Source organism: Schistocerca piceifrons, chromosome 1 (assembly GCF_021461385.2).
Source record: "Schistocerca piceifrons isolate TAMUIC-IGC-003096 chromosome 1, iqSchPice1.1, whole genome shotgun sequence".
NCBI lineage: Eukaryota > Metazoa > Arthropoda > Insecta > Orthoptera > Acrididae > Schistocerca > Schistocerca piceifrons.
In genome coordinates, this window is record NC_060138.1 from 795954053 (window position 1) to 795982019 (window position 27967).

Genomic DNA, 27967 nt, shown 5'->3' on the forward strand with positions numbered 1-27967 from the left:
GATGTGTGTGTGTGTGTGTGTGTGTGTGTGTGTGTGTGTGTGTGTGTGTAGGAATGAGGCCAGGTATTGCCCATCGCAAATGTGTGAACCTACTGCTAATCAAACTCTGGATTGGGCTCCACTGGCAGCCATAAGTAATGAATCTCACAGCAATAATTACTGAGAAAGAGGGCTTACCTCTGCAATTGGTGGTATTGGTGGTGAGTCCTATCTGGGAGCTGAGAATGAGGACCAAATAAGGAAACCACCAGCTTGGGGTCGATGATGAGGAATCTTGCCCCATACAAGAAAATTTGAAACTTTTTAATTCTGAAAACGATAGCTATTGCCTGCTTTTCCACCTGTGAAGAATTACACTGTGCCTTGGGAAGTGTCTTTAATGCATAAGCAATGAGCTGTTGGGTGCCATCCCAAGTCAGTAGGAAAGAACTGCAGCAATGTCATACTGGAGTGCATCACAAGCCAGGGTTAAAGGTTTACCCAGTGTAAAAGAAACCAAACAGGGAGCAGAGCAAAAAAACTGCTTGAGGAACTGAAAGAAGCCTGTTGACAATCTGGAGACTAGACAAACTGAATGTCCTTTTGGTGAACCTGGTTAAGAGAAAAAAGACTGAGGCTCCTTCGGGTTCTCAGTTGCCAAAAAAATGAGGCCATCTTTGCCAAGTACATGTTCCAAAACATGCAGCTTTGGTGAGAAAAACTGCATTTCTCCACCTTTTAATGAAGGCCAGACTCAAGAAGGTATTCAAAAACCATTTGTAGATTTAGTTAATGCTCCTCTCGTATAGAGATCATAAACCAGATGCCATCAACATAGTTTATGGAACATGGAATGCCCTGAATTGAGTATTCGAAAAATTGTTGATAAGTTCCGGTGCAGATGAGATTCCAAAAGGCAAGTGATTACACTGGTAACCTAAAGAGAGTGTTGAGTACCGAGAAAATCGGAGAAGGTGTGTCCAAAGGCAACTGCTATTACGCGTCACGAAAGTCAGTGCATGAAAAATAGTGCCCCCACCCCCCTTCGCCAACAACTCCTCTGGCCACAGAATTATATATTGCTGTCAGGCCTTTGACTCGCCACCAAAAGGGTGGCCCAGTGACTCGATGCAATAGGCAAAATGACACACTGATCTTGCCAATGCTGCAACTTTGCCTTTACCTTGTCATGCTTGGAGAAGTGAATTGGGCAGGGCAACAAAATTTAGTTACTACCAGTGGTTTAAGAGAAACATGTGCCTCAAAATTTTCTGCCCAGCTCAAGGTATTCTCAGACAGCTAGTTGTATGACCATAGTAAGGAATACAAACCTTGAAAATGGAAAAGGGTGGGGGGGGGGGGGGGGGGGGGTACAGAAGCATCACACACACACATAAGAATGGCCTTCATTACCACTGTAGTATCTGCACAGGCATGACAATGCTAGTGAACAACACTGTCATCACAAGGCATGGATGGGCCAACAGTAGCTCAACAACAAGCTGGTGAGTGGGCCCACGAGAGAAAATGAGAACTAATCGTGTAATCAAATCTACGGGCCCGCAGAAAGTCTGAAATCACATGGAGATGTGCACAGCACATGACAGGTGCAGGTGCCTGACAACTGAGCACATGGAAATGGCCCATGACACGAGGCACCAGGTGAGGTGGTTGAACTTAACGTTAGAACTGCCCCGTTTGGCTTACTGTCACTGGCAGAGAAACACTTCCATCAGCGAGTCTGTCCATAATATTATGCATCACAGTTGCCCCCATGGTAGTTGTCCACTCTATTCTGCCACAATAACCACATAACCACGCCAGTTCGTCTACCTCCATTCCAATGTGTGCTGCTGGGAATACTAAAATTAAATTATTATCTCCCTTTACTTACTGAATTATCCTTCAGTAACCTTCTACACTTTGTCTGTGTTTTCATCTTCTGCTTGTGTCATCAGCATGTACATGGAAACTGTTGTTGGTATTGGTTTGCTGCCAATTCTGAATGGGTTATTCCCATCATTAAACTGTTCACAGTAACTCATTGTCTGCTCTACCTTCCTATTCATCATGAATCCTAATCCTGTTTACAGTTTTCTGATGTTGTTGATATTATCGTTTATTTATCTGACCATAAATTACTATCTTCCTTCCATTTCACTTCAATGATCCCCACTATATCAAGACTGAGTCTTTGCATTTCCCTTTTAAGGTTTTATAGTCTCCCTACCCCATTCCAGCATTCCAAACTGCAGTTCATAGAATGTTGCACTTTAGTTGGTTTATTCAATCTTTTTCGCCTCCTTGGCAACCTCCTCCCAGAAATCCAAATGGGAAACTTATCTTGAAGCTTGTGTCATCATCATCATCATCATCATCATTGTCATCATCATCATCATCATCATCATCATCATCACATTTTCAATTACAGGCCACATGCCCTGTGGATACACATTGTTTGTCTTTAATGCAGTGGTTTCCATTTCCATCTGTATCCTCGTGTTGTTGGTTATTGTTGATTCTTCTAACTTTTACGGGCAGTTTCCCACCCCAAGGCCAAGATGTTGCTCTGAAACTCTTGTTTGCTCTTCCACCCTCTTTCATGAATCCAGGACCCAGGTAGTTTTGAATATTAGTCAAAGACTCTACCCCTTGACCATAGGAAAACTATTCTTTTTCAGAACAGTCATGATTTGGTTAAAAAATTATTATGTCACTTCCTTATTAAAACTCCAGTTTTGGTTAAACAACAGGCCACCCTCTGGTATTAAGGACAACCTTGCAAGTGCTTAGGAAGTGTGATCATAAATGGTGGCAGGTTAGCCAATGAACTTGGGAAAAGAGTACAACAAGCAAACAGCTTCTACTAGAGCATAAGAAATATTTTGTGGAACGTTGATGTCTTGGCAGAAGATAAAATATTCTATATTCATCTTATTATGAATCTGTTCTAGCATATGCAGCTGGTACATGAAACAAACAACAAAAAGGGAAAAGAGAAGAATGTAGAAAGTAGAGATGAAATTTTTCCAGAGATATTGAGTGGAAGACAAGAGAGGATAGAGTCAGAAATGAGAAGATCAGAATAAGGACCGGAATCTCGAAACTTAAGGAAAAGCTGAAGGGGTGTGCACATATGATAAGTGGAGAGGAGAGAGTGCCACAAAAAATATTTTATGAAAGGTTAATTCAAAAGTAACCATAAAGAAGACACAGAAAGAAATGGGCAGATATAGTGAGGGAGTTCACTGAGAAGATGGGAGGAAAACCGAAAGAGATGTTATGGAGAGACAGAGGTGTTTGTTTCACAACCTGACCTGAGAAACTGGAAATAGATAATGAAGAAGAAGAAGAAGAGGAGGAGGAGGAGGAGAGAAATTACCTAAAGATGGTCTGTTGTTTAGATGAGATTGGTGGTTTTAATAAAGAAATGACATAGGGATTGTGCCAAATAATGATTTTTTGTTTCTGAGAATAATCTTTTTTCTGTTATGGCTGTTGTGGTTGTACTGCACATGTTGTACCTGTATCTGTTGTACTGTGTCTTCTAGATTAATATTTTAAATAAAACTCTTAGCAACAGCTATGTCAAAATGGATGTAATGATAAAAGGTAAATAATGCCTGGTTGGTTTGGGTAGGGGCCATATGGTCTTTATGTTCCAAGTCAATAAATAAATAAGTCGGGCATGGAAGAATGTGCTGTAGGGCCAGAATTATTAAAATTAATAAAATGGCTGGTATTGAATTTAAAATGGTATTATTTGTTGAAGTTATAGATTTAATTAATGTTCACAGCTGGTTCTGGCTTTTACATTTAGGCCTTTTCAGGTGTATCTGAAAATTGTGAAGTTGTGAAACAATGTCAAATCATATGACAGTGGTTTACAACAGACAGTTTTCAGATCCACTTGAAAACATCCTAGACATGGAACCAGAAACCAGTTATGGACTTAAATAAAATGTATGTCATCAACTGGAACAGCTTTTCATTAACTGAGTATACAGATGAGAGAGAAAAGCACACCCAGAACATGGAAAACCTAGTAATTTGTTGATGTGTTTAATGTGGTCACAAATGCACAGATATCTCCAGAAAAGAAGTCATTAACCTCAAGAAAATGGGCATAGTTTCTGCAGAAAGAACAAATAAACCACAGAAGAAATTAAGACATTACAAAAAATACAGAGTTCAGATCCTACACGGCTGCAGAAAGCAAATATACTGATAGGTACCTAAAATATAGTCCTTGGCTGCAAGTATTTCATTTCTGAGGATTTATAAGAGATAGACATAAAAGGGAGGCAACTTGTATCTATGAAAGTGTCATATTTTATATTTCCTGACATAAAATAGTTATTACAAAATGACTGTTGTGATTATTGTGTCCTTCCATCTTTGGTGTGCAGTTAATAAGTACTAGACAAAAAATTTCTGTTGGTGGTCGTTTACATGAAGAATCAGATTTTAAAAAAATACCCGCAAGCCCCTGTAGCAGTGAAGGGGAGCAAATCAAATTTGAATAGTTAACAGTTTTTAATAATTTGAGAAAATGGTTAATGTTGCTGCTATTAAGTTGAAGATTTTTCAAGTGGTGAGCTACATTTGTCATCCAGACCATTTAAATGCTGATTAAGAAAAGTAATGGTTGGCCAGGATGATTAAAATGATACAGCTTGAGCATGTGAAACAAAGTGAGTGGAGATGCATAAATTGATTAGTTCTTAAATCCAGCATCTGCTGAAACTGGATTCAGCATAAATTGTGGATAAAGTTATGGTTGCAGGTTGTGAAGTAATATTTATAGAGATGATGGCAACAATTAGAACTAGACCCATAGGTCCTTAACCATGTAAACTGAATTTTCTGTTTTATATATGAGGATAATGTGACTAAATTATATTAGGTGTAAAAAATTCCTTCCCTCCCCCCCTTTCCCTTCCAGGGCATCATCTGCTTTTTGGTAGAGGTTTGTGGCTCGTATGCTTGAGATGAAAGAGTTGTTTTCACAAGTGGAAAATCAGAGAAAGTAAATAAATAAATGGCATAGAGATCCAGAAGGTAACAGAAAATATGGAATGGGAGATACAAAAGGTATCTGCAATAAATGTGTTGATCTTAGTTTCATATAGCCTTCTTTCTTTTTAAAAGTATCCTGAAGTGAGTTAATACTCCCTGTAGTTGTGAATGCTCAGGAGGAGGTTATGACACTTCATGGACAAGGGGAGAATACAGGAGGAGGAGGAGGCATTGAACTCTATTAATATATCTGCATTAGTATTATTGTATTTGTGATGCTGTAATTGCAGACTCTGTTTGTGCATCAAAAGAGTGACTGCATTGAGAAGAAAATTTACAAATAACTCTGCAAGCAATTGTTCAGCCATAAGAAGGTACTGCAGTACCTGAACCCACCATCTTTCCTGTTCAAATTGTGAAGGATCCAATAGAAAAATAAGTGATAGCTCTCCAAGTATAACCAAAGTCCCTTATGATATCGGGTTCAAATGCTTATGGGTAATAAAATTTTCCCTTGAAGTATAACATAATTTTTATATTTACTGTGTGTGTGTGTGTGTGTGTGTGTGTTTTTTTTTCTCAGAATATAGTTGGATAACATGATGGTGTTGATGTAAGCCTTTGCTTAAAAGTGTGTTTGGACTGTATCATAATCAGTAATTTCTTCCATTCACTGACCAGAAGAGACTACTTTGCTTTTTGACTGCTTTCACCTAAGGTCAGTTTTAATAGACTACAGTGAAGATATTCCCTCCCCTTCCCCTCCCCCCATGAATGTTCCTTTTTCCATAATCTGTCTTTCTTTCAAATTGAATTCAGTTATTTATGCTAAGAACCCAAGTGTATAAATTTGTTGCGGTGAGTTGTTATATCACTCCAAGTGTTTCATTGAAATCACCAAAAAATATGGTACACTAGTTATGGCACTCAAACAAGCACCTGGGAGCAGCAGGGTTCATAAACCCATTCAGCCAGCCAAATTTCTGTTGATGTTGTTTCCCTGAATTAATTAAAGCAAGGTAATGGCTGATGTCCTTCATCATTCTTTTCTTATTTGAACTTTAGCTCATCTTTAATAACCTCATTGTCATTAGCACTTTACACTCTAATCGTCAATCCTTTCCTGGTTCCTTTTTTTCTATAAAACTATGACCATTTACAAAACATGCCAGTACTGGTGCTTGGTATAGCTACTACTCTGTTGTAAGCATGTAGTACAAATAATTGAATGAAAGATCACAGTCTGTACTCTGAGCAACAAGGATAATTTGCAGCAGAGAAGAACTATTACAAAATTGATCTTGGAATAAATATTCCATTTATTGTGGACTGTGTTAACTTAGATGATGTAAAATTCCAAACATAACTAATATTGAGTACTTTCAATTTCACAAATCCCTTAATGCTTTCTGCTGCTGACAGGAAAGATGGTAATGCATGAGGAAGTTAGGACCGCATATAGACTTGTCTGATTTCAGAGTTGCATAGAGCACTCTGATCTATTTCCCTTCACTGAGTAGAAAAGCTGAGGTTATGAGAGACTCACAATTACCCATTACTGACACATGTAAGATACACGTTAACAAAATTCCCTCAATCTGGTATTTAATCTTCTACTAATTGTTTCATGTGGTCATTTACTAATATTGCTCTGAGCCCTCATTGTAAGATATTTAATTGACATGACTGTTTTATCATAGGATGTTAAGAGTATATATTGAGGCCATCAGGGTTGGAGCAAGTTTTCTGTTACAGATGGGCTTCTTTGAAAAGTAGAAATTTCATTACCACTAAATATGGGTTTGTTGGCAGAAGGGTTTGAAAGATATGCATTACAAGTTCATATAAAATACTAAGTAAATGATTAACTTTTTACTAGATGCTTCATTAATTTAAAAATAACAGCACATTTTATTCTGTCAACAGTATACACAAGTGGGAAAAATTTGATATAGATACAAATTATGCTATCGCATAAATCTTACTACTCAGCTGAAAATTAAAATTATATTCTTTACAAACAAATCTCAGTCATTGCACAAACTTAATCTGAACTGACAGACTACATTAAAATATTGAGCACTGTATACTCTAATAAATCTTTCAGAATTTGGCATAAATAATAACTTATGGTCTGCAAGTCACTAGACTTAACTATGAAATCTGCAGTCTGTGACAGTAGGGCTGTGTTAATATTTGTAAAATTGTTCTTCTCCTTCAAGTAAAACTGGAGACGTGGAGCAACATGCTTCTGGTGATATGACTGCTGGTTCAGGCTCGCCAACATCTATGGATACTAAACGCATCAATAGATATCCTCATATACAGCCCCTTGATTCATATTATGATGTTTTATGTGAACCGTACACATACCAGGTGAGAAACTGAAAAATAAGACACATTTTTGTATGTGTAACAGAAATTTATGCTTGAGATTTTAGTTTTTATGTAATATGAATGTGTGATTATTCTGACAGAAACTACAGTTGGAAAGAGTAACATTGCATGAGAGCAAAAGAGGTGACTATATTCATACAAAGAAAGTAATAGAACAGCTGATTCTCCTGGGAGAAATGGATAGGGCAGTACAGTTGTTACTTGAAACTGATCTTGATAATGTGAACTACTACACAGATGCAATAAAGTAAGTAAAACTTTCATATTATTATTACATAAATGTTCTGAATAGCCATTTAAATAATCTGCTCCAGAAATTTCTAGGATATATGCAGTTTTCTTTAATGACGTGCTAACTGTTTTCCATAATAACATTCTGATCGTTTCCTATAACAGTGTGCTGTTTGTTGTAAATAATACATCTCTTTTTCCAACTAACTGCTTATTACACAGTATCAATACTAGGAATAAGAACAATATACATAAAGATTTAAAATCACTTACTCCCGCCCAGAAAGGAGTCCAGTATTTATTTTCAATAAGTTACTAGCAACCATTAAGAGTTTAGTTTCAGACAAGGCACAATTTCAGCATAATTTAAAAGAATTTTTGGTGGCCAACTCCTTCTATTCCATCCTTGAATTTCTCAACAAGTGCAGTAAACCATTTTAATGAAAATTTATTATATTTTAATTTTTGACAATACTTGGTTGTAACAGCCAAGTAACTACGTACTGTGTGAATGATGGATGTATGGAAAGCAAATGTAAGTCTTAAGTCTGTAAATAGTGGAAATTTAATTTTAAATCTTGTACATAATTTGACTGTCCTTAACTGAGGATAATTGAAATGAATAATTACTTTAATTTTTGACAATACTTGGTTGTAATAGCCAAGTAACTAGCTACTGTGTGAATTATGGATTTAATGAAAGCAGATGTAAGTATTAAACCTGTAAATATTATAAGTTTAATTTTAATTGACGTACATAATTTTATTGTTTATTGACTGCCTGAGGATCATTAAAATTAATGAAACTCGAGTTTTTCTAATTACATTTTTGTAATGTGTTTATCAGACATGTTCCACATGCAGGAGGATCCCCTCTTTTGTGGGTCCGTGGAATGAATAATAAATCTAATCTGTAATCTAACCATGATGAAATTTCCACACTCACTATAACTCCTTCCTTTGGTAACATACCAATGAGTCCTGTGCATATTTCTGTGCAACTTCTGAGACCTTGGATTGCAAGTAATATTTTTTAAACTAAAACTCCTGTTATGGTTATGTGCCAGTGATCTTGTTTTTATTTTTTCAAGTAATGAGCTTTCTAGTTTATAATTTTTCCATATTTTTTTTTTGTTTCCACTTTATAGCATGTGTTTTCCTCTCAACCATTTTCCCTCTTTTATGCTTTGAAATAGAGTTTGTAGATATTATACGGAGTTATTCATGTATTTTACATTCTTATTATTGACAAATGGACAATACCAGAACTTAATGGAGAAGGCTCTCATCATCTATATTTATCAGGTTCAGACCTATGAAAATAACGCTCATTATAAAATTAAAGTTATCCATTGTCAGAAGTTTATTATGTATATCTTCATTTATGAGTAATTCTTTTATGACTCACTAATCAGAGGATGAAAGAATGATAACATTTTAATTCTTTAGGGCCTGCCTTGTTTCTACAATACAGTCAACAGGAGCAGCACAAAGCACTATAAAACTAGTGGCCACTAATCTAATTGCCAATGGAAATATTGGTGAAGGCATACAATTACTGTGCCTCATTGGTAAAGGCCTGGATGCTTGCCGTTACCTGCTCTCATACAGTATGTGGGAGCAAGCTGTATGGTTGGCCAAAGCCATATTACCACAGCAGGAGATGCAGGAGATTTTCCGCAAGTGGGCAGATCATCTTTGGACTTCAGCACAGAAGGTATTATTCTACAATAGCTACTTCCTCAAGTGCAATAAGGAGTCCAGATGATTTATTCTTGAGAAAGAAGAGTGGGGCGGGGAGGGGGGGTGTAAGGGGGGGGGGGGGGAAGTAATGGAAAATGAGAGAAGTAAAAAGACTGAGTGTGATGGAATGATGGCTGTATAGTGCTGGAATGGGAACAGGGAAGATGCTGGATGACTGAGGACAGTGACTAACGAAGGTTGAGGCCAGGATGGTTACGGGAATGTAGGATGTATTGTAGGGAGAATTCCCATTTGTGCAATTCAGAAAAGCTGGTGTTGGAGGGAAGGATCCACATGGCACAGGCTGTGAAGCAGTCATTGAAATGAAGGATGTCATGTTTGGCAGTGCGTTCAGCATCAGGATGGTCCACTTATTTCGTGGCCACAATTTGTTTGCGGCCATTCATACGGAGAGATAGCTTATTGATTGTCATGCCCACTCAGAATGCAGCACAGTGGTTGCAGCTTAGCTTGTAGATCACATGACTGGTTTCACAGGTAGCCCTGCCTTTGATGGGATATGTGATGTTTGTAGTTTGTAAGTAAATGAGTACTAAAGCCATTTAGTGTTAAAATTTCAGCATTATGGTCTGAAAGGCAATTCACTCTTTTACTAACAGAATGCCCATCTAGTAATGAAGAATGAATAAAAATATTGTCTGTGGCTTTGCTACTGTTCCCCTGCACCCTTGTCTGGGGGGGAGGGGGCAGGTTGCATCAGATGATATGAATTTATGAGATCTACCAACATCCTTTTTCTTGCACCATCATATACAAAATTTATATTGAAGTCACCACATATAACTAATTTCTGGTAATTCCTAGAAATGGAATCAAGAAAACACTCTAGCTTGAGCAGAAATGCTCTGAAGTCAGAGTTAGAGGGCCTATAAACAGCAACAATTAGAAGTTTAGTTTCACTAAATTCAACTGCTCCTGCACAACATTCAGATATCTGTTCAGTGCAGTGCTGTGATACGTCTATGGACTCAAATGGAATACTGTTTTTTACGTACATAACCCCTGCCCCATCCCACAAGGAACTCCTTGAAACACAGCCAGCTAATTTGCGTCCTGGTAAAGGAAGCCTCTGAATTGTCAAATTATTTAAGTGGTGCTCTGATATACGAATAATTTCAGAGTGAACATCTATAAGCAATTCACAAACTTTATCTCTAATACCTCTTATATTTTGATGAAATATGCTAATTCCTTCTCTACTTGGAAACGTTATATCCTCTGAAGGTGAGCCCTTAGAGGGACTTCCTTTAAGCAGGTATACGTATCAGCTGACTTCAATCTAAGAAAAGTGCAGCTCTAACACCAACTACTACAGGAATTTTTCCATGAGTTATCCCACAACCACCCCCTACACTGTCACCTATAGGCTTTGCCAGCCTCCCCTTCCCACACCTATTGAGGTACTGATCGATCCAACTGGCATCACTGAGATGTGACCCATGCCCTCTGCCATCAACGCCTTGCCCAGCCCCATGTTAACGTGCCTAACAGACATGTTAAGATGAGGCCGATCATCACGCTGAAACAGTTGCACAAAATGCACATTAGTGCCACCAGTTTGAGGAGCTATCTTCGCTCATACCCCTGTAGTAGCTATACATCCTCCAACCCCCACCTACTCCAGTCTGGTCACTAACTACCAAAAACAGGGCTGCATGTGAAACCTGTCTCGTGATCTACAACCTAAGCTGCAACCACTGTGCTGTTTTCTATGTAGGCATGACAAGCAACAAGCTGTCTCTCCACATGAACGGCAATCGAAAAACTGTGGCCAAGAAACAAGTGGTCACCCTGTTGCTGAACACACTGCCAAATGTGACATCCTTCATTTCAGTGACTGCCTCACAGCCTGTGCCATGTGGATCTGTCCCACCAACACCAGCTTTCCTGAATTGCGCAGGTGGGAACTTTGTCTGCAATATGTCTACGTTTCCATAACCCTCCTGGCCTCAACCTACCTTAGTCATTGTCCTCACCCATCCAGCCCCTTCCCTGTTCCCATTCCAGCACTACACAGCCATCATTACACCATCACACTCAGTCTGTTTACTTCTCTCCTTTTCCGCTATCCATCCCCTCCCCTTCCCCACCAACCTCTGTTTAATCTGCAGCACTTCATTGTCCGCCACCCGTGCCTTACTATCCCTCCCCCTCCCTGCCGCAGTCCCCTCCATACCCCCAGTGTGATTTCAGTTGCCTGAGGCTGCAGTCATGTGTATGAGCTGTCTGTGTCTGTGTGTGTGTGTGTGTGTGTGTGTGTGTGTGTGTGTGTCAGTTGTTGATGAAGGCCATAATGGCCAAAAGCTTTATTTATTTGTGACAGTCTTTTGTTGTGCCTATCTGCGACTCAGCATCTGTACTATTTGGTAAGTGGCAACTTTCCTTTTCTTAATACTGTTACTTTTTGAAGGCCCTATTTCAACAACTTAATGCATGTCAGTTTACTTTGTGCTTTATTCCACATCTATACTGCTCTCCCATCTTTCCTTTCACATACAGATGGAGGAACCTCTGTGTTCATAAAGCTGGGATTTAACAATATTTTGTTCATATTTGTTGCATTAATGCCATTAGTTGTTTTGGTAAAGAGGCTTAGTCTACTTCAAGTAGGATAAACTTTCTGAAAGAAAGTTTTTTTATGAAAATTACCCAGAAAACTACAAACAGCAAACATAAATTCCACGTTCATTCTGCTTCAAAAGCTGTATGTTAAGCATACTTTCCATTAATAGTGCAGAGACTCTGATTTCTATAGCTTTAAAAATGAATCAGAAATTTTATATTATTGATACAGGGTAGTAATGAATGTGTATCGTGTGAAACATGATGTTTAATAAGTGGTGTAATAACACTGGCTACTTTTCTTTACATTTTGCAGACAGCTAAAATATATTTGACTGATTGATGATGATCTTTTATGTGTAAGCAAAGATGTGTTTTGCGTGCCTCATGCATGTAGCCAAAGTGCAGATCAAAAGTATGTGGATACCTTCTAGTGGACATTAGTATAGGGTGGTTCTGTCCTCTGTGAACCAAGCAAGCTGAAGCAATGGTCAGCACATGGACGTTAATTCGGGAGGGTGATAGTTCAAATCCACTTCTGGCCATCCTGATTTAGGTTTTGATTTCTCGAAATCACTTCAGGCAAATGCCAGGATGGTTGGATGGTTCCTTTGAAAGTGCGCAGCCAAGTTCCTTCCCCATCCTTCCATAATCTGATCTGACTGATGATCTCGCTGTTGGGTCCCTTCCCCCAAATCAACCAACCAATCATACCTGCCTTTATGATGGTTATAAATCTGCTGGGGACACTTTCGATGATGTCTTATTGTCTGTGGAGGAATGGCAGCTCCTGCTTCACCAAAGACCAGGGAAGTTAGTAACGTTAGGTGTTAGATTCTTGAGTGAAGTCGATATTGTAACTCTTCCTAAAGGTGTCCCATTGGGATCAGGTCAGGACACAGGGCAGGCAAGTTGATTTCAGCAATTTTACTGTCCACAGACGTTTGCCTTGTAGATGCTGCTTTATGATGATGCATTGTAACGCTAATAAAACCACTCATTGCCCCTGAACTCTTCCTCTGCTGTACACAGTACACAATGCAATAAAATGTTCATATCTTTCCACATTTATCATTTTCTTAAGTGAAATAGAGGGACCCCAACCTAACCTTGCAAAATACGCCCATACTGTAACATCACCTCCGTACATCACATTGACTCTACACATGGTGGTAGAGAATGTTCTATAGGTGTTTGTCAAATCCAAACCCTTACATCTGATTGTCACAGAGTACAGCGTGATTCATTACTCATTCCCAGTCATATGCTATCCAGTGTTGTTGTTCTTACATCACCATAAGCTTTGGTTGCCACTGACTACAGAAATGTGTGGCTTATGAGGAGCTGCTTGATTATTCTGCCCCATTCCTTTTAGTTCCCTACATGCAGTCATTGTGCTAGTTAGACTGCAGGTAACATTTGAAAAATCATGAGTGATTTGTTCCACCGATTCCATGTGATTTTTTACAACCACCCCCAACAATGCTCGATGATACTTGTCTGTTGGTACATGAGGTCTACCAGTTCTTGGTTTAGCTGTGGTTATTCCTTCGCATACCCTCTTCACAGTCACATCACCAACACTTGATTTGAACAGCTTTAGAAGGCTTGAAATGTCCCTGCTGGATTTGTTATTTGGGTTACATCCAGTGCCTAGGCCATGTTCAAAGTCACCGAGCTCTTGCGAATGATCCATTCTTGTGTTACTGTTTTCCTACTGGCAACACAATGTGCCCCATCTACTTTTATGCTGGTGGGTCCACGTTTTGTGACATCTAGTGGTGAATTATGAATTACACAAGAGTGTCTGCATACATTTTGTCAAATAATGTATACCAATTTTAGCTTCTCTTGTCGTCCATTTCCCCTCTCCACAGAATTTTGCTCCATAGGGATTAAGAAAAGAATTAAGTGGAATGCCTACAGGAGATACAAAGGTAGTTGTAGAAGAATCAGGAAGATCTAAAATAAGGTTTCATACCCACAGAACATTGGTTTAAGATCTATTGTTATGACAGACGTAAGGGCTGGACAGTAAGTTGGAGGATCCTACCCTGATACTGCTCACTGCTGTGGGGGTGAGAATGATGGATACCATGGAATTGACTAGGTTACTTTGAATTAAATAGGAATGTGGAAATGTGTCAGTGATTTTGTTGATAAAAAAATTTTATGCTGAGACTTTGGTTATGAAGAAAGAGGGGGACATGTGTAAAGCAGTTCTGATAAATTCTCTAAACTAAATTATTTAAAAATTTTTGCACCACCTGCATATCTTTGGACATGCATTAGCTTTGATTCAGGGGGAACAAAAATGAAAGAACAACTCTTATGAAACTGAAAAAAATTATTGTGAAGTAGAAACAAAAATATCCAGAATAAAGGGATTCTGTTTGGAAGTGTACACCTTTGCACATCTGTAAAATCGAAGTCTGCTGGTTGATAACATTGACCACCATGCTACTCCACTTTGTCTATTCTAACACACTTGAATTATATGTGGCATGCTGTCCACAAGGCAACCAAGACATTGCTGCTCGAGCTCATCCCACTCTGCAACAGCAGCCCTACCTAGGTCGTCCAATGTGTGAAGACAGTTCCTATCCTACAAGGATTCGCTGCAGGTTTCAGTTGGCCCCAATCATGCTCATTTGAGTTAATATCAGCATTCTATTCAGTTGATTTCTGCTGGTACTGGACAAAAGTGATTACATGATGGGAATAGTGTGCTCATACATTACTGTCTTGAAAGATGAACTTGTTCCTAGAATCCAGAATGAGATTTTCACTCTGCAGCGGAGTGTGCGCTGATATGAAACTTCCTGGCAGATTAAAACTGTGTGCCCGACCGAGACTCGAACTCGGGACCCTTGCCTTTCGCGGGCAAGTGCTCTACCATCTGAGCTACCGAAGCACGACTCACGCCCGGTACACTCAGCTTTACTTCTGCCAGTATCTCGTCTCCTACCTTCCAAACTTTACAGAAGGTTCGCAGGAGAGCTTCTGTAAAGTTTGGAAGGTAGGAGACGAGATACTGGCAGAAGTAAAGCTGTGAGTACCGGGCGTGAGTCATGCTTCGGTAGCTCAGATGGTAGAGCACTTGCCCGCGAAAGGCAAGGGTCCCGAGTTCGAGTCTCGGTCGGGCACACAGTTTTAATCTGCCAGGAAGTTTCATATCAGCGCACACTCCGCTGCAGAGTGAAAATCTCATTCTGGAAACATCCCCCAGGCTGTGGCTAAGCCATGTCTCCGCTATATCCTTTCTTTCAGGAGTGCTAGTTCTGCTAGGTTCGCAGGAGAGCTTCTGTAAAGTTTGGAAGGTAGGAGACGAGATACTGGCAGAAGTAAAGCTGTGAGTACCGGGCGTGAGTCGTGCTTCGGTAGCTCAGATGGTAGAGCACTTGCCCGCGAAAGGCAAGGGTCCCGAGTTCGAGTCTCGGTCGGGCACACAGTTTTAATCTGCCAGGAAGTTTCATGTTCCTAGAATGTTTATTGTAGGGCTGGACATTAGGTCGGAGGATCTTATCCTGATATTGCTCAGCCCTAATATTACCTTTTATAGTGACAAGAGGCATGTAACACCTGTACATGATACCAGCCCAAAACATGATTGATCCACCTCTCTGCCAAACTAGTAGGACTGCGTGCCCTGAGACATGCATTCGTTCTCGCCACCACCACATTAATCTGCATTGATCATTACGAATCTGACAGATCTTGCACCTGTGGGTGAAGGCAGCTTCCAGTTAATGATCCAGATTCCATTCCAGGCATTACCAAGCACACCTGCTTTTCACAACCTGGTGTTGGATTGTTTCTACTGTTGTTCATATGGATGCCTAAAGCTCAAATTGATCATGTGGAGACAGTTGCAACTCTCTGAGCCGCCTTTGCCTCCAAAAAGGCAGCATGCTGTTCTGTTGCATTTTCCTCACAATATATACAAGCCACACTTTATAGCATACAGTCTTCAGCTGGTGTTGTTGACTGCTAGTGAACAAGAGGCAAATCCTCAAAATTTTGTGTCTCACTGTATTGGTTCGAATTATGTCATTGCAGTGTTCACCAATTTGGTGAGCAACTTCCCATGATGAATTTAATGATTAATTATGCACACATGATCTAAGCTTGAAATGACCTTTTGAGGCATGTTGGGAAACTAAACAGTGTACAGTGTATAGAAGTTATTATGTCCTTCTCATGACTGAAGACACAGCATGCTCTGCTGAACTACACAGAGAATTCAAGTTTACTGTAACTCCATTATGCAGATAGCTGTAGATAGCAATTTCATTTTCTAAAAAGAGTATCAAGAAAGAAGTTGTAATTGGGGCAGGGAGGACTGGGCAGGTCATGAGTTTGTCCTAAAGCTTTTTTGAGCACTTTTTGACTGTGATTGTCTCAGTAGTTGGGTTTCCAACTGTTTGCAGAAAATGATCATAACTAATTTATTTATGAATGCAATAGCATAGATATAATTGCTTATCACTGGAAATGTGTTATTTATGCACATCTTATTTCAAATCATATACCATGATTAACCACTTCAATGAACATTACCATTTTAACTATGGCTCTAGAATTTGGCCCATAAGGGCAGAATGCATAGAAAACAAATGCAAAGACTGTCTTTGTGGAAAATGTTTTCTGTGCATCCATGACTTTAACATGTGACAAATTAAACCCTCATTTAGACTAATTTGTTGTGAAACTGTAAAATATGAACAAATGCATCTAATGAATTATTGTGGTTGGAATGATATTGCATATGTGTTAGCATATACAAGTGCCTGTTTTAGCAGTTGCTTTCTCCAGCTTTTTGATTAGTTCCAAGAAGTCCAGTCTCTTGTCCTCATTCACTTAATTCTGCACTTATAAATTTCATTGACATTGCTACTCCACAGAAGCCTCTTGTCCTTGCTGGGATTGTGCACCTGCACCTGCACCTGCACCTGCACCTGCAATTCATTTATCATTGGCTGTCATTATCTATCAGTATCACATATTGTAGAAAGAAATGATTGTGATATCTTAAAATGATCCATGCACGAGTTGTCGCGGTCTCCTTTCTTTTATCGTTCTTCTAAAAATCCTTCTCAGTCCCCTCTCTCCATCTTTTGCACAACCGGTCTTACCAATGTAGAAAGGGAGAGGAATTACTTTTCTCTGACATTCTAGAAATTTTGCCTCTTGGTCTGGTTCAGTTGTATTGCTCATATCTTCGTTGCAGTGACCCTTCCGGTAGTTAAACTTACTTTTTCGAATCAAAGTTATGTATTACTGTTCCAGTGTCTGTAATTTTTTCCATGTTAATCTGTACATCAATGAAGACCATGTTTTTGTTCCATTAGTGGTAGTTACAATTCCTTTTATGCTATATTTTATATACAGCAAGCTTAGTTATTCTACCTTCTGAACTATGACTATGATTTAGTTAATTTCTGTTGAAGATGAAATACATTTTGTTTCCTCTAGCCCTAAAGATATTTTGTCATTCATCTAAATTACATTATATTCTTGTCTGGTGCCATGATCGATTAGGCTCTGTGACCATCTCTCTCTTACTCCTGTAGGCACCCAAGATTCAAAATATTTCTCTCACTGTCTTAATACTACACGCTACAGCTGTAACAATGGTGAGATATACCTCTTGAGGGATTTGTCATTTGAGAAACAGTGCACATCTTGCATGAATTCACTCAAGCACTCAAATCTCAAAGTTTATCTTAGGATAAATAGAGGAAGGTAAACAGTCCATTCTGGTAACACACACTGACTTGATCCATTGTTCAACTAATCCAGCCATGTACATACTATTACCCAATTCTTAAGAATTCCGTAAATGAATACTCATTTCATGAATGGAGACTCATTCCACAGCATTCATTAGTGAGGACTCATTCCAAAGCATGTACTTTTCTCCAACTACATTGTAGTAGTAATGTCTTATTTTTTGTGTGTTTCAGTCCCTTATTACTTTGTATTTTCTTTTCTTTTCTTATATTTTTCTCTGATTTTTAAGTTTTAGAAAAATAATGAGAGAAAAACATGTTTTTGTTACAAATCATTTTAATGTTTCTCTAAATAAACACCTTGTAAAATCTACATGTAAAGAAGAGCTTTCATGACAAATTGGGTTAATATGGACAAATAGAGATTAATCTGATGTGCTGTTTGACAGCTTTGTAGTGAAACTACAGATACAAGTGATCGTTTTGTTGGATGTGCTTCATGAACAAACCACTTTTTTTTATGTTGGTTCATCTTGGAACTCCGAAAGAGTTGATTATACTGCTGCCCATTTGAATGTATCCAAGTTTCAACTTCTGTTAACAGTTGTGAATTTTTTTGAACATTTCCTTACACCAATTGACATGAGCCTGATTTAGAGCTTTGGATAAATTATATGGAGCCGATTAGAAACAGTTTTTTTCTTACAGAAAAATGTTTACACAGATATCAAATGTTCTGCAGTCTTCAATGTGCCGAAGGCTGCCTCTGTCTGACTGCAAATCACATGCCGATCCTTTTCAGTCATGTAGAACACAATGTTGATGTTTGGAACAACTAGTTTTGGTTGACTGTCATGAAATTCATCCCATGACCATGATTAAATCCTGCAAACCGATTTCAAATAGTCTTATCTCAAGGCAATTGATTAACAAAAAATGTATGAAGCATTTTGAGGGGTTATTGTTGATTTAACTTTCACAAAAATCATAAAATTCATGCTTTGAAGTGTCATTTTTTCACAATACTATCTCTTTAAATGCTTCTCATAAACAAATTTCTTGGCCAAGTTATTATATGTCATTGTTTTAAGAATAACAAGCGACAAATTTTAAAATATTAGTAATGTTGCATCTCAGTAATCCCACCTATCTAGTGGACATTCGTAAAAACTTAAATGACAAAGGTCATATCTCTCATTTTACCTGTCTCGTACCCTCCCTATTATCCCATTTGAATCAAATTCTGCAGCTAATCTAATTTGAGTATTTTTGGTTTTTATGATGTTCTCTCCTACAGAATCATCCTTTACAGTTTGAGTTATTCTGTAGCACAATTAAAAGTACTTTACTCACAACAAAAGTTCATTGTCTATATAATTCACAAAATTCTGTCCAACACAAATCTTGATGAATTGTTTAGGTGCTGTGAAGCATTTGCTTGTAAACCCGCCACATATTTTCTTTTGCTGCTGTAGTGGATGGGCTCAGTCCGAAGATGGTGTGATATTCGAAGTCCTTTGTGACATTTCCCATTGTAAGATCCACAACATATGGTCTCATTGTTCTATACTTTTAGTCACAGTAGGTAAACACATTTTATTTAGTTACTATAGTCCAGGTCAGAAAGGAACCTTGTCATCAGGTTAGAGTATGGAACTAGCCACTATTGGTTCATGTTATCACTAATAGTGATCAATGTGTTAAATCAAATGTATAAATAAATAATAATAAATAAATAAATGCTTTATTTGGCCATAATAACTTAATAGTTGTGGACATAGTCCATTTACAAACACGAGAACATTAAAAATGTTTAGAAGTAAAGATAAATTCTACACAATAACATTAGAAATCTTTGATGGAGTACAAGCATTAACAATTAACAGTTGCTTTGATTTTGTCTTAAATATGTTTCCTTTTAACAATTTTATATTATTTGGCAATCTGTTATAAAAGTGTCTTCCAGCAGAAAATGGACTATCATCTGTTGCTCTTTTATTCTAAATTTTATGTGGTAACACTCTCTTCTTGTTGTATTACAATTATAGATTTCACTATTGATTACACTATGCTTAATATTTTCTTTTACAATTTATGTTTATCAATTGTTTCAACTGATAGCTCTGGTTCTGTATCCACTTGCCTTGATTTATAATTAAGCAGAAACTCCTCCAGAATTGTCTTGTCCTTATTTTGTGCCAATTTGTTTTTAGTGAGATTTTCTGTGATTAGGCTAATGTTCTCTGCATTATTTTGCACTGGTAACTGTTTTGTAGAGCCCCAACTTATGAAGGAGGCGGCATCAGCATAATTTGCTATGTTTGAATTTCGTGGAATTATTATATCATTGGTGTACACAATAAACAAAAAAGGTCTGATAATGCTTCCCTGAGCAATTCCACAGTTAAGAATTCTATAAGATCATTTTACTGTTTGTGTATGTCTCCCAGTTGTATAATACAACTTTACACATTGTCTCCTGTCAGCAAGGTATGATCTTAGCAGATCTAATGCTACTCTTCTGACTGCGTAAGTTTCTGATTTATGTAGAATAACAGAATTATTTACAGAGTCAAAAGCCTTTTATAGGTCTATAAAAGTGCCAATAACTTTGTTTCTTTCATCAAGTTTATTCAATACAACTTGCAAAAATGTAGCTACAGCTGTTATTGTAGACTGGCCCTTCCTGAAACCATGCTGACAGTTTTTTAATACATTGTACTTACAGAAAAATGATTCTAGTTGATCAAGAAGTAACCTCAGAATGAGATTTTTCACTCTGCAACAGACTGTGTGCTGATATGAAACTTCCTGGCAGATTAAAACTGTGTGCCCATCCGAGACTCGAACTCGGGACCTTTGCCTTTCGCGGGCAAGTGCTCTACCAACTGAGCTACTGATGCACGACTCACGCCCGGTCCTCATAGCTTTACTTCTGCCAGTATCTTGTCTCCTACCTTCCAAACTTTACAGAAGCTCTCCTGCGAACCTTGCAGAACTAGCACTCCTGAAAGAAAGGATACTGCAGAGACATGGCTTAGCCACAGCCTGGGGGATGTTTCCAGAATGAGATATTCACTCTGCAGCGGAGTGTGCAAGGTTCGCAGAAGAGCTTCTGTAAAGTTTGGAAGGTAGGAGACGAGATACTGGCAGAAGTAAAGCTGTGAGGACCGGGCGTGAGTCGTGCTTCGGTAGCTCAGTTGGTAGAGCACTTGCCCGCGAAAGGCAGAGGTCCCAAGGTCGAGTCTTGGTCGGGCACACAGTTTTAATCTGCCAGGAAGTTTCAAGAAGTAACCTTTCCAACAACTTACTAAGTAGTGATGTCAATGAAATAGGCATATAGTTTTGTGTATCTGTAGTTTTCCCCTTTTATGCACCGGTCTTATTTCAGTGACTTTTAACAGGTCAGGAAATGACCTCTGACTGAAAGAGCTGTTTATTAAATGTTGTAGTGGCTTTATTAATTCATTACTGCATTCTTTCAGAAATTTCACTGAGATGTTATCTCAGCCACTGAATGTATTTGCTTTTAAGTTGGAAATTTCCAACTCTGTAACACATATCAGGAAGAATGAATTACTGCCATTACTGGGATTTAGCACCTGTGGTGGGTCGATCACATCCTCCCTACTCATCTTACTAAACGTACGCCCCCGGTAGCTGAGTGGTCAGCGTGACGGACTGTCAATCCTAAGGGCCCGGGTTCGATTCCCGGCTGGGTCGGAGATTTTCTCCGCTCAGGGACTGGGTGTTGTGTTGTCCTAATCATCATCATTTCATCCCTATCGACGCGCAGGTCGCCGAAGTGGTGTCAAATCGAAAGACCTGCACCAGGCGAACGGTCTACCCGACGGGAGGCCCTAGCCACCCGACATTTCATCTTACTAAACTGCTCTATCTCTCACATACCTCCTTTGGGTCACTCAGCAATTTTTCATTGTCACTTATGTTATTGCACACTGCATTGTCACTCCCTCCTCTTTCCTTATTTTCTATACTCCACACCGTTTTCATAACATTACTAGATTGCCTCATCTGTTCAGCATACATCTGTGCTTTTAATATTGTAAGTGCTTCCCTGTAGGTTTTTCTACAGGCTTTGTATTTAGATTGGAAGTACTGCAGTTTGGTGTGTCTGAAAAGAATATATAAGTCCTTCATATCTTCCTTTAATTTTGTCATGTTGAGGGAAATTTAAGATTCCTGGAACTGTCAGTTTTCTTTAGTATTTTGGCCACTGGGCACACTCGATTAAGACAATGGGTTAATGTTGTATAAAATTTGTTCTACTTTTCATTGATATCTTCTATTTAATATAGGCCTAACTGATGCCAATTTATGTGTGCCAGGGTTTCCTTTAATGTACGATAGTCAAGCTTTCTTTTATAGGTAAATAGACCCCTGTCAGATACTATTTCTTTTTCTGTTAGAAGCTCTAAGACTAAAGCACTATGATCCGAAATGTGATTCTCAACAGTTCTAACTACAAGGTCTTCCTTTCTTAAGTTTGTAATAACATGATCAATACATATCTGAGAGTCAGATGTAATTCTTGTTGGTGTTGAATTCACATGGGTTTAATTATAGGACTGTAACATATCAATATATTTAAGATAATTTATACTATTAGTTAAGGAGTCTATGTTCACATCCCCTACTATTACAGTCTGTTTTTTATGAGGTGAGAGTTTGTCAACTAGTTCCTCTAAAGGACAGAAAAATTTTTTCATGTTACTGTTAGGAGATCTGTACAGACTAGCTATTATTAAACAGCTGTTTCTAAGCTTTATTCTTATTGCTACTATTTCAAAACACATCTCACATGCACGTTTATCTGCCCAACCAATTTTTTTGCACTGGACATTAATTTTGACATAAATACCAACACCCCCACCTCTTTGCTGCTTCCTACAATAGACAGTGGCTGTTTTATAATTACTTAAATTAATGTTACTCACTTCCTTAGTTTTGCACTCTGATTCATTCACAAGATAAATATGAGGATTACTAACACTTAAAAATTCGTCAATTTGTTCTATTTTGTTGGTAATATATTTGACACTTTGTGATATTATTTTGAGTTTACTGTCATTTATGATGTAGTTGTCAAGTACTTCGCCTCCACCTATACATGGTGAAGGCTGTTTTACTCCAAAAAAGTTTCTGTAGGACTTCTTTCTCTTGTGAACGAACTGTTTTTATATATAAGGCTTTTCAGTTTGATCCTTTGTTTTGTTATTTGATTTAATTTTTCACACAAATAACGTTAACCTGCATAAATCAAATGAAATCTGTCGTTAGTGTGTTGACTTCTATCCAACTTTCCTAATCTAAAATTGAACAATTTCCATAGTTTGAATATAGTGCCTTAATTGTAATATTTGTTTTCTTATTTACACACACGTTGTTGATCAGATCATACCGATGCGGGACAGTAATGGCAGTCATATTTTTCTGCTTATTTTCTTCAAGGAAATTCTTCAGAGCTTCAATGCAGTCACCAGCTCCATTGCTTCCCACATCATTCGCACCACTTACACAAACTATGAAATCATTGCTACGCATCATTTTACCTTTCAAGTTGGCACTTCATGCTGATTTATTAACGGGTAGCACTTAACAGCACAAACTTTCCCATTCCAGCATTTAACATAATACACCATTAATATTGCAGCCTCTGCCATATCATTTTTCAACACAACTTATGCAGATGAAGAATTCACAGGCAAGCACATACCTTACATGAAAGCAAACTCACCAGCTACAGCTGTGTGTGTCTTAAACAGAGCTACTGACAGGTGCTACCCTGCTTCGTATTGTTACATAACAATATAAGGAACCTTACAAATGGCATTGTTCAAAGGGCCACACAAATACGTTTCTAATTTAGATAACACTACATTATTAAATTACCTGATATTATTAATCCCATAGAAAATATGTGGACGTATTTAGATCAGCAATCAACATCCACACAATTTGATAGCTCTGCAGAATCCAGTCATCAGTGAGTGACTTCAGCTCGGTATGGCATACGATCTTCATAATTTCACTTGATGTTGTCGTAAAATGTAGTTAGGAGATTGGTGGATGACATTTTCCTTGAAATAAAGTGACAGTGTAAAAATTCATGCTTCATACATTATTATTGTTGTTGTTGTGGTCTTCAGTCCTGATACTGGTTTGATGCAGCTCTCCATGCCAACCTATCCTGTGCAAGCTCCTTCATCTCCCAGTACCTACGGCAACCTACATCCTTCTGAATCTGCTTAGTGTATTCATCCCTTGGTCTCCCTCTACGATTTTTACCCTCCACGCTGCCCTCCAATGCTAAATTTGTGATCCCTTGATGCCTCAGGCCATGTCCTACCAACCGATCCCTTCTTCTAGTCAAGTTGTGCCACAAACTTCTCTTCTCCCCAATCCTATTCAATACCTCCTCTTTAGTTACGTGATCTACCCACCTAATCTTCAACATTCTTCTGTAGCACCACATTTCGAAAGCTTCTATTCTCTTCTTGTCCAAACTATTTATCGTCCATGTTTCACACCCATACATGGCTACACTCCATACAAATACTTTCAGAAATGACTTCCTGACACTTAAATCAATACTGGATGTTAACAAATTTCTCTTCTTCAGAAACGCTTTCCTCACCATCGCCAGTCTACATTTTATATCCTCTCTACTTCGACCATCATCAGTTATTTTGCTCCCCAAATAGCAAAACTCCTTTACTACTTTAAGTGCCTCATTTCCTAATCTAATTCCCTCAGCATCACCCGACTTAATTCGACTACATTCCATTATCCTCGTTTTCCTTTTGTTCATGTTCATCTTATACCCTCCTTTCAAGACACTGTCCATTCCGTTCAACTGCTCTTCCAAGTCCTTTGCTTTCTCTGACAGAATTACAATGTCATCGGTGAACCTCAAAGTTTTTATTTCTTCTCCCTGGATTTTAATACCTACTCCAAATTTTTATTTTGTTTCCTTTTGCTGCTTGCCCAATATACAAATTGAATAACATCGGGGAGAAGCTACAACCCTGTCTCACTCCCGTCCCAACTACTGCTTCCCTTTCATGCCCCTCAACTCTTATAATTGTAAATAGCCTTTCGCTCCCTGTATTTTACCCCTGCCACCTTTAGAATTTGAAAGAGAGTATTCCAGTCAACATTGTCAAAAGCTTTCTCTAAGTCTACAAATGCTAGAAACGTAGGTTTGCCTTTCCTTAATCTTTCTTTTAAGATAAGTGGTAAGGTCAGTATTGCCTCACGTGTTCCAACATTTCTACGAAATCCAAACTGATCTTCCCCGAGGTCGGCTTCTACCGGTTTTTCCATTCGTCTGTAAATAATTCACGTTAGTATTTTGCAGCTGTGACTTATTAAACTGATAGTTCGGTAATTTTCACATCTTTCTTTGGGATTGGAATTATTATATTCTTCTTGAAGTCGGAGGGTATTACGCCTGTCTCGTACATCTTGCTCACCAGATGGTAGAGTTTTGTCAGGACTGGCTCTCTCAAAGCTGTCAGTAGTTCTAATGGAATGTTGTCTACTCCCGAGGCCTTGTTTCGACTCAGGTCTTTCAGTGCTCTGTCAAACTCTTCACACAGTATTGTATCTCCCATTTCATCTTCATCTACATCCTCTTCCGTTTCCATAATATTGTCCTCAAGTACATCACCCTTGTATAGACCTTCTATATACTCCTTCCACCTTTCGGCTTTCCCCTCTTTACTTAGAACTGGGTTTCCATCTGAGCTCTTGATATTCATACTAGTGGCTCTCTTTTCTCCAAAGGTCTCTTTAATTTTCCTGTAGGCTGTATCTATCTTACCCCTAGTGAGATAAGCCTCTACATCCTTACATTTGTCCTCTAGCCATGCCTGCTTAGCCATTTTGCATTAACTGTCGATCTCATTTTTGAGTCCTCATTGTTTATTGTTTGTTTTAAATTTGAAAATGACTAAAGTGTTCTTACAACTTCTCCTTCTGGATGCCTTAGCATTTAATGTGTGCAGTGTTTGTTTGATGAAGTGAAGAGAGTATATTTATTCATTGTTGAGTAAGTGCAGTAACCTCAAGTGATTGCATCAACCTCACTATATTATGTCGTATGCTTAAATGTTACAGAATAAAGCGCTGTTGGTGTATCTGTCACTGGGAGAATTTCCACGTGTTGTGGAGCTGCTTCTAACCTTGCACAGACCAGTTCAAGCTGCTCTACTCTTGTGTGCTTGTAGAGACTTTGGAGTACCATTGCCCTCTGATATCCTTTTTCTGCAACATTTTAATTAGAGCTTAGAGTAATCAAATGCAGAAAGAATATTCTGTGTGTGTGTGTTTATTTGTTTGTTTTTGAAATGACTACATTATTTTTTTAAGTTCCTTAACCAAACTTACAGTCTGTAATTACAGCAGTACAGCTGGACTTCTCAAGAGTACTTTTCTCACTGGGAAATAACAAAGCAGCCTTTGATATCAGCAGAAAAGCAGGTTCTGCTGGAGAAGCACTATGCAAAGAATTTGAAATATTACTGTCATAGATACATGAAAGTGAAATGTTACAGTTTGAATGTATTTAATGTACATGTGGTAAACAGAAATAATAAAGTATAGTAAGTAGTGTAATGTGAGTATAGACTAGAAATGATCCAAAATTAAAAAATAAGTCACTCTATTATGATGGGGTTTTCTATTGAAGTTACAGAAAGGCTGGACAGTACTGTTTATAGAAATACTTGGCAAATAAAATAATACTTTTAGCATTTTATCCATATTTTGCTTCTTCAGCAAGGAAAACAGGTTTGGTTGGAAATGGGAGGTGGAGGGGGAGAGGTCCCTGAACCTCAAGGTTGAGAGAGATCTGCCTATGGTGGAGAGAGAAAAAAGATAGCAAAATGAAGGAAAAGGTGTCACAGAGCAGATGAAAGGTAAAGGAACTGAAGTGTCAAAACGGCTCAGCTATGGGTTGTAACTGTTTCTACAACTTCACTAATGATCGGTCACCCTGATGCTTTTCATGGGAACGGATACCTTGATTATTTTCTTATGGTCACCTTCTCATAGTGTCTTGAAGCTGTGGATCTGCTATGTAGTGCCACTCCTAGTAGTGTGTGACTTCTTGTTCATCTGCAGAGGATCGAGGACTGTAAGATATCTCGCATCTATGCCAATTTGCTACAAAATGATGTAACTGCTTTTTAAAGAACACTTCAGTATTCTGTTGCTCTTATATAACAATTACAGTATTTGGTGGACAGATCTCATATTTACCAGAAAAGAGCAGCTTCTTTCAACTGTTTCTGGGCACTATAATTTTAGTCAGCATTTCAAAACACTGCCAAGCCATGTTGCCAAAGCCTAAGAGATCTCTTCACAGCATATGAAGTCACCCAATCGGTGTCACGCCTTGGTGATGTTCTGTGCTCACGTGTCTCGCTCCAACTCTGCACATTGGTCAAATCAGCACGTGCACAGTGGAAAATTCTCTATGTGCTAACTACCTAAACAGTGTTTTTACATGAACATCTTTCATCCCATTGAGAGGAAGAGGTGGAACAGCATATTACATCATAGATCCCCCCACTAACATGAAAGGTGTCATGTAAAATAACTTACTTAACTAATTACAGTCCTTCTGTAACATCCAAGTTTTGATAAATTATTGTCATTACTAAAATTAACCTCTCATGAGACTGAATTCAGTTTCATTTCTCCACATAACAGAGCACACACATCTTACGTCAATTCATTTTCACTATGTGATTACTAGGTTTAACGATGATTTTATTTACCTTTTGTTCACTTTTTAGCATATATTTGTACTTATTTAATTAAAGGATAAAGTGTCCTTTTCATCTCATTTCTTTGTCCTTTCCCATTTTCATTATCACATTGTTAGATTTTCATAGATCAAGAAAATCCATAAGAGGTTTGTCCTCTTTAATCAGCCTCAATCATTATTTCATTACTTTGAGTAAAAGTTTATCATTTTCTATGACAGTACAAGGTTCTCGAATTTATTGAAACAAAATTTTTTTTTTAATTACTGTAAGGAGTTTCATGCTGACATTTTACTCTATACTAGTTTCCGGTTTTCAAATAGTGATAAGTTAATGTGTATGCGAAAACGAACATTCATAGATCCAGTCATCGCCTAGGTAAGTCTATGTGCTTATTTGATCCCATCCCCCCCCCCCCCTTTCCCCCTTCCTCCCTCCCCACCCCGTCCATGTAATACTTACCATTGGCCTCACTTTTAATGTGCCACA

At 38.3% G+C, this 27967-nt stretch overlaps 1 protein-coding gene across 2 annotated transcripts in view; it reads left to right on the top strand.

Moving 5' to 3' along the window:
• The window catches only part of LOC124713568 (WD repeat-containing protein 11-like), a 202574-nt gene extending 176250 nt beyond the window's left edge, over positions 1-26324 (top strand). For both annotated transcript variants that reach the window (XM_047242957.1, XM_047242956.1), the window contains 5 exons: positions 7221-7374; positions 7476-7642; positions 9076-9343; positions 25827-25962; positions 26097-26324. In XM_047242957.1, the coding sequence (XP_047098913.1) occupies positions 7221-7374; positions 7476-7642; positions 9076-9343; positions 25827-25962; positions 26097-26239 (868 nt within the window). In that variant the 3' untranslated portion in view covers positions 26240-26324. The remainder of the gene's footprint in view (positions 1-7220; positions 7375-7475; positions 7643-9075; positions 9344-25826; positions 25963-26096) is intronic.
• The last annotated feature ends 1643 nt before the right edge of the window (positions 26325-27967 follow it).